Below are 8,244 nucleotides of genomic sequence, written 5' to 3' on the forward strand. Positions count from 1 at the left end.
TTTTATTGAAATGTAGGTGACTCTGAGGGAACGACACCTGCTATTTTTTAAAGTTTTTTCTGATTAGTCTCTGGAAGGTATATTTTAAGAGTCTGGAAGAATGGGAGTAATTTAACTCATTGGAAATTTTATTGACTGCTTACTGTTTACTTGGAGGGTTAAATGAAATTTTGGGATGAGTTTTCCACATGAGGTTGAACTTCAGAAAACTCACAAGGATCCTAGAATAGGTTTGCAGTGATAAATGACTTTTGATGTCGTCGACTTGATGAAGAAAAGGTTGACAGTGAAGTCTTCATGTGAGAACTCTAGAAATTGCACACTAAGAAAAAGAAACTGGTGCAAATAAAGGAAATCCGTTTCAAGAACCAAAAGAAGAAAAAAACGTTAAAAAAATTAACTGCGGAAACAGGAAACACTCGACTGTGTAAACATTTTCGGAGACTTTCATAATCAAAACTGGACGATCTTGAGATTTGCAAGGAGATCCACAGGCTCAAGGTATTCGCGGGGGTATTTCCCAAATCTGACTTACTAGGCGGTTCTAATATGTGTTACTTTCTCTTTCTTGTAAAGGACCTATCTGAACTCTGTGGTCCCAGTTTAATACAAGGTTTTATTTGGGAGGAGTCAATTTTTTTGGAGCGATCTTAGAAATAACCACCTGCTGTGCTATTCATTTTATACTTGAAGAAACATCCTCAAGTGAAATGGCGCTATCTAACCCAAAAGCCTTACGCAGGAGCTGCCTTCTGTGCTCTTTGCACATCAGATGTCTTTAAAATACATACTGTTGTTAAATAGGATCATCTTAAATGTAATTTCATCAAGACCTTAGCTTTGGCTAAAATGCGAGGAAGAATGCATGAGGGAAACAAGCACCGTATCTCAGAATATGATCTAGCCTCCATTTCATAGAAGCACTAGACTAAATCAGAATTCCCAACTTTCATTCCAGGGGCAATGAGAACAAAAAAGATATATTTACCAAACCTTTAAAATATAAAAGAAATGGGGGGGGGACCCCACTTTCATCATCCCAAGATTCTAAGACTGGGTCCCATGTGCAGATTGTTTCTAAAATTAAAATTCCATCCCCTGAAAAGATGACCATAAGCTATTTTTAAAAAACCAAACATCTACATTTCTTGTTGGCCAGTGGAAAGCAGTATTTCACATGGGTTCCTATTGAGATTTCACAATAAAACTTGATCTTGATAGGCCTATGCCATGTGTCTACTGAAACTCCAAATATTGGGAAAAGAATGAGGAAAGGATGTAGGAAAGCCCCTGCGAGCTTACTCTGCAAGTCGCATTGTACCTCCAGAAATCCTAACATTTGCACCTTATGAATATGGAAACAAAGCAATATGGTTGGTAGGTTAAGTCAACTGATGGGGCAGCTTCTTTTTTCCCCCTCAGTGCAATTAACGGCCGGCAATTTTAAAAGCAAAAAGTACTTGTAAAGTGGTATGCATGTGTAAAGTAAGATAGATCGCTATTTACACAGCAGTAACCAGCCTCATTCTTTTTGCATTTAAGCTAAAATCTGCGAAATCAATTTAGGCATTTTCTGTGGAATATTTTGTTAGCACTAACTTTATGATACAGAATCCTAAAATACTTTACAGAAGCAAAAGCCGAACTTAAAGCCTACTTTTCATGTACTCTGCTTTTACTGCTAAGAATTACAAAGTTAACACCTTTGATATGGGTTATTATAAGATTGAAACTTTTTAAAGTGGTAGCTTAGCAAAAGTTTTAAATCTTGTCAAAACTGTGAAAGCTGGTTATGGGAGAATGCAAAACATTATAATCTTTCTTCTGCTTTATTAAAAGACAAAGACATTTTAGATGAAATATCCTTTAACGCTTAAGAAATTTTCAAATGGAGTAGGGGAAAAATCCTTTCGAACAAAATAAATGCATGTTTTCAAGTATGGTAAAACAGTGTTAAGTGAGCCATAAATGCAAGATCTGATTTTTAATAAGCAATTTCAAAAATAAGTCCATCATAAAAAGGTTGAGATGTTAAGTCTTTTAGTTCCATGTTGATCTCACAACTTGATTTTGTGCAAGTCAAGTGACAGGTCCACTAGCATTTGAAGTTTTTAGTCTTTGAAAAATATTTTTTCATTCTTTATATACATACATGATCATCCAAAGTAAAACTATCATTTGAAACTTCCATCAACTAACTTTTCTTTCTTAGATAACATCATGAAAAACTTGAGAAGCCTAGAAAAATGAGTTAAATTCACCAAAATTGGCAAACATGGGTAACTTTTACTTCAAAGATTGTAGAGTAAATAAACAGATACATCTTTCAGTTGGGCTTTCAAGCAATTATACAACAAAGCACGGACTTCTTAGCAACATCACTATTTAAGACAGCAATGGATTCTCTTTAGTTTACCTGTTGTAATCCACAGTAGGGTTTCCAAAACTTCTGCACATTGTGCTTTTCATATCAAATTTTTATTAAAGTCTTAGCTATTTTCTAAATGAATATCCTTTTTATTGGATTTTCCCAATTACAAATGAGATTTAATTTTACATCTATAATTAGAAACACTTACAATGGTACTGTACAAATTTAGGTCAAAATAAAAATATATGTATTCTGTGGTTTCATAAAACTTCATTTACTGTATCTTTAAAGAAAGCAGAAATAACAGCAATATATGTAAAAGTAATGATTTAATGACTATAAGCAAGACAAAGCAATAGAATTGTGCTTCTTTTGCAGACTGGGGACAATGAAATGTTTAGCTACAATTTTCCCATACAAACATGAAACGATATTCATATAGAATAAACACCCTCACAAATAACTGATGGGTGATGAACACACACCAAGTTCGACCAAAGCAAAACACAAACTGAAAACGGTTGTGGTTATTCATATTTTAAATTCAACATGTTCACTCTATTTAAAAATTAATATCTGGAGAAGCTAAAAATAAATTGCTTCTATTTCAAGATTTTAGAGAGAGGGCATATGTCATTGTTTATAACTGTAAAAGCAACCCCTTAAATTTGAAGTAACTGCTAAACCACGTTAAAATAATTTTAGATAAAATGCCTTCTTCCAGCAATTTGCTGGTTTACTTAAAAATTTGTTTTAGAATTATAGTGAGCAATATGCACTTTAAAAACACATTCATTCCATCAAAAGCAATAGGAAATGAAGACACTGTTTCCAAAGTCTTTAAAGTTTTTCTTTACTGCAACAATTAATTTTCAAAGTAAACATGAATTACTAGAGAAAATCAGTACTATGATTTGCCAATTGCTTCCAATGGAATAGAATTTAGAATTAGAGATCCACATTAAAAATGTTCTATGCTGATAAGGCTCAAACATAGGGTATCTGCAAAGGTCGAACCAGTTGGGAGAATTTTAACAACCATTTCTGAATGCATGAAACACAATATTTTCTTTATAGTATTTATAAATATATCATACAATACTGTTTCCTGTTATGTCATATACCAATATGGCATTGTACAACAAGCATAATGCCATCTGATTCTTACAAAAGTGAATCATTTAAACAAGTCAGTAAAATAAACGGTAGTACCCGCTTTTAGGCATACAGATTGTAAAACTGAAGTTTACTATCCTTTGATCGGTTTTGTGTAGCAACAGAGAAGTAAAAATCAAACAGGAATCAAAATGGCTAAATATGCAGTAAGTTGTTATTCACAGTGACATGGCTACATAGAATGCATTATTCTATGCATATTCTTTCTGTTTGTTGAATTTCAAGATAAAAAGCACTTGTTTTCTACAGGTTCACAAAACAGCATAATAACAAGAACAATCAAGGAGAATGTAATGTAGGTGTTAGTTGAGATTAACAAACTATGGCCCAATGTTTATATCCACTGCAGAATTTTTCAAATCTGAACAATGGTTACAGAAACCATTTCACATCTTGCCTAACACACAGAAAAACATCTTGCCTGCTTTCTCAGAAACCAATTCTTTAGAGGAACAATCTTTTCCATTAACGTCCATATGAATATCACATCTAGTCCATCTTTTATAGCCAAATTTAATGTCACTACAAAAGAAAGCAAATTGGACGAAAGTCACATGTATTAGCATCTCTAAAGCTGTAATGGCATGAAGATATCTATATAAATCGGGGATTTAAAATTTTTTTTCCTTAAGAGTCTCAGGTATCAACCAGATGAAGTTGCTGATGACCCATTTACTGATGATTTTCGAGGTCTATTGGCAAAGGAAGGTTGGTGGTTACCGCTGGGGCTGCTGCTGGTTCCATTCATAGTGCTGGAGATGTGAGGGAACTGAGGATGAGGAGACTGAACGGGAGTGCTGGGACTAGGCAGACAGGAAGAGGTGGAGGGAGCACCTCCTGCGGGGCTATTGGCCTTGTCACTCCCAGAGTCACTTTCCAGTTCTCCAGCATTTGTCAGTCCATCTCTCTGGTGACTCATCTTCATTCTTTTACAAGTAGGTCGAACTCTGTATTTCAAAGGAAGTGGACCATTCTACAAAGTGAAAAGGAAAAAAAAAATCAGTCCTCTTTAAATACAGTTTACCACAATACTCTCGGAGTGTTAGTTAGGCTACTTACCCTTCTCCAGGTATAAATGTAGGCAATATCCATTAGTGTGTAGTAATCCTTTAAAGGTTCCTCTTCATACATGACATCAATCTATTGGAAAATAGTATTTCACTTACTAAGTACCATGAAGAACAAAGATAAATCGAGATTTTTTTTTTTGTCATCTAAATGCAATCCAAAAAAGCTTTAACAAACATTCTCTTCAAACATCTGGACAAGAAAAGACTCCCTCTTGACACTTCAAATGAGGAAAAATATTCCCTGACATTACTAAGGAATTTGTTTTCATAGCATAAAACAAAATTCATACTAAACATTTTAAGAGATAGTTCCAACTAAGTTCTAAATTTAAAAAAATCTGTTGCTTTTTTAGGGTTCAGAATCCAAAAAGAAAAAAGTCATTGAATTAAAAAAAAAATCCACATTAAATGCACAAAAACCATAAAGTAGATACCTGGAAAGTATTAGGTATGTCCATTTTACTTCTGAGAAACTTTCTTAGGTGCATCACAGTCATTGCTGCTGGGCAACGTAAATATCTTTTATCATTCACCTAAGAATACATTTAAAAAGTTATTTTTTAAAATTCCTAACTTTTGGGTAAGAAAAAAATTTCCATTAGATTGCCTCAATATGATAAAAAGTATGAATACCAAAACTGAGATTGACTAAATTCTCAACTATACTTTGAGTTTACTATTATAAATACAAAATAAGGTGATTGCTAATATAATAAGAAAACTTTAAATACATCAAAGCATTAAGCATTAATTCTTCAAAGCATTTTGTAAGAATAATCATATATAAAGTAAATTCTATCTACTTACTATCGCATATAAATCACTCTTAAACATCAAATATGATCATTTTCTCCCATTTGACAGCATCATCTGGACTTAGAATATTCTAAAGGGCAAAATACACCTTCATAAAATCTAGAATCCAAACAATGTTTCTTCTGTTTGTTTTTGCGACATGGAACATACCTCCTCCTTAGGTTTCTCCTTGTCTTTGTTTACTTTCCGATCCAATCTAAGAAACATAACTTTATTAGTGGAACAATGCATCTATGAACAGATTAGCATAAAACACATTTCCAAAAGAATTTACCTGTTCTGGTCAAAGAATTCAATGGATAAGCTTATTATCTCATCATCAGTTATAATTCTCTTATCTTCATCTGCAACTTCTCCTCTATCTTCATTAGAGCCATTGGCAGCTATAAAGACATTTTGATATTCGATTTTAAAATTAAATATTTAATTAAAATATTACAGATGTAGGAAAATGGAAATGGTACTTTAAGTTAAATTCAATTTTAATATATTATTGAATAATAAATTCTCCCTCCAAATAAAATGTCTTTTCCCTCTCTAAAGAGTTTACCATCAGCTGAAGGATGAGCTGCATAAAAATCCCTTCTTCTCTTCATTTCATCTAAAGGGGGAGGGGGGAAAAAGACTTAAACATTTGTTATAGCAGGTAAACCTGATGAAATACTTTGTAAAAATTCATTTGTAAGCAAGTTACTCACTTTTGAAAAGCCCTGGAACTAATTTGTATACAATATCTTGGAGAGTTTTATCTGACCTGAAAAAGAATTAGAAAAGTAAATCATTAATTATAATGGCAAAATTTTAAATGCTCATAAATTATTACAGATTCTTTGTTTTTTTGTAGTATTTTACTTGATTGTAAGAGTGTACATCAGTAAGATAACAATTATGAGAATAAAAATTCTTTAGCAGTATCTTTTAAATCAATGGAAAAATACTTTTACATTCATTAAAAAATTCTTCACATTTCACTGAATCAAGAGAAGTATGCCTTTCAAGTTACTAAATTAGCTAATATGAAAGAGAATAGAGAGAAGAAAATGGAAACACTTTAAAACACACTCATTCCTGCCTGTCATAAACTCAGTAAAGCAATGCAGAAATGGAGAACTAATTCAGGTTTTAAAAAAAAAGTTTTTTAAAAACCTTTAAAATCCACTTAAATAATACCGAACTTTGCTTAAAATTAGTCATCATTAAAATGTCGAGAAATGAAGAGCAACCTACACAAAACACACACACCAGGTGGAGATTCAACGGTAAATTTTGTGTGAAAAAATAAAACAGGGTAACCTTCACTAAATTATGCAATTCCAATAACAATTAGAGACAATAATTTTAAACCTTTTCTTACCTTATATTCAGTAGTGGTCTGGTTTTGTGAACTTGGACATCACAGATAGGACAATATTTGCTGGTCTCCAAGTAACGCACAATACATGTTTTACAGACTAGTAGTAGAAAAACAAAGTTTTTAAGTTTAGAAATTAGATGCTAAGCAGTGAAATTAGGGTCAAAAATGGAGAACTAGTGGTAGCAGAATGCTAAATGTCAAAAGGTATTTCCAATGAACTCAATTAACATTCTTGGAACACTTATACATTCCATAGTTACACCTTTAAACTATGCATTAACAAAAATTAACCAAATGCAAGAGTAGAAAATGACTCCATCACTTTGTACAAACATTCTCAAGGATTGCTGGAATTGTCAATAGTTTTCAAACGTCAGAAAGAAATGTGAAATATACATGACACACACAAAAAGGTCTAAAACTTTGTACTTACAGGAATGTAGACATTCTATTATGGTTGTGGCATCAATGAAGTACCCTCCACAAAGCACACACATTAGGTGGGGATTTAGCTCAGTGATCTTGATTCTAGTTGTTCGATGCATTTCTGCTTGATAAAGTATCCTGCAAGACACAGAAATATTGGCCATAATCCACAGAAACAGAAACGAGATTATCTCCCAACTTCTAGTAACCGAATGCTCTGAAATGCTGAGTTCATAAAACTCGTTTTAACACTGTACAGCTGGACTGTCCCAACGTTTTCTACAGAAGGAATTTACTAATCAGACCTGAATCAATTATAGTCAAATGATGAAAAAGGATTCAACTAAAGTAACTTCTGGTCCCTCAGGTCATTCCAGGAGGGAGAAGAAAAGGTCTGGGGTGGGGGCTGGGAGCTGAGAATATTCGGGTCTCTTTCTTCCATTCCTCCTCTAGCCTAGCAGCCCCCCGGCTGCTGCACACGCCACGCAGTCCCAGCAGATATTTACCAACCGCCAGAGCTTGTTCCAGATCTCCTAATTTACTGTAAAACTTCCTTATGGATCTTCAATCGAAAATCCGGGAGCATGCCCTGGCTTCCCAGGGGTTCTTGTTGTTTTAGGCGGTTCCAGCAACCAGAACCTGGCACGTTTTCACGCGATACAAAGGGAAAACAAATTCTGCCCTATCTGCATCCCTGGCATTTCCGGAGCTGGGTGCTGGGGCCGCAGGAGCACCTCCAGTCGGCCTCGAGCTGGGGCCTGAGCGCGCGGACGCCCGGGGGCCGGGATGCGAGGGGCGGATCCGGCGGCGCCCGGGGCTCCGTCTCGCTCCGGATTCGGAACTCGCCTCTGTCGGGGTTTCCATAGCAACTTACACTTACACTTGGCATCCGGCCACCGCTGCAACTCCGCGCGAAGCCGGGCCGAGCCCGGAGCTCCGGCGGGCGTGCGGGGCGGCGGGGCGGCGGCGGCAGCGGGCGCCGGGGAGGGGGCGGCAGGGTGCGGGGGCGGGGGGACCCCCACCAGTCGGCC

At 35.4% G+C, this 8,244-nt stretch overlaps 1 protein-coding gene across 2 annotated transcripts in view; it reads right to left on the reverse strand.

Annotated features, from left to right (window-relative positions):
- Positions 1-1,953: 1,953 nt before the first annotated feature.
- The window catches only part of BMI1 (BMI1 proto-oncogene, polycomb ring finger), an 11,693-nt gene continuing 5,402 nt past the window's right edge, over positions 1,954-8,244 (reverse strand). Inside the window, exons 2-10 of one of the 2 annotated variants that reach the window (XM_035021497.1) lie at positions 7,221-7,351; positions 6,788-6,884; positions 6,132-6,187; positions 5,984-6,058; positions 5,708-5,816; positions 5,584-5,629; positions 5,052-5,150; positions 4,607-4,687; positions 1,954-4,520 (exon numbers count right to left, since the gene is read on the reverse strand). In XM_035021497.1, coding sequence (XP_034877388.1) covers positions 4,191-4,520; positions 4,607-4,687; positions 5,052-5,150; positions 5,584-5,629; positions 5,708-5,816; positions 5,984-6,058; positions 6,132-6,187; positions 6,788-6,884; positions 7,221-7,332 — 1,005 coding nt within the window. In that variant the 5' untranslated portion in view covers positions 7,333-7,351 and the 3' untranslated portion in view covers positions 1,954-4,190. The remainder of the gene's footprint in view (positions 4,521-4,606; positions 4,688-5,051; positions 5,151-5,583; positions 5,630-5,707; positions 5,817-5,983; positions 6,059-6,131; positions 6,188-6,787; positions 6,885-7,220; positions 7,352-8,244) is intronic. The other variant, XM_035021498.1, reaches the window with a different exon arrangement.

Source organism: Mirounga leonina, unplaced genomic scaffold, assembly GCF_011800145.1.
Source record: "Mirounga leonina isolate KUSES-001 unplaced genomic scaffold, KU_Mleo_1.0 Mir_175, whole genome shotgun sequence".
Classification (NCBI taxonomy): Eukaryota; Metazoa; Chordata; class Mammalia; order Carnivora; family Phocidae; genus Mirounga; species Mirounga leonina.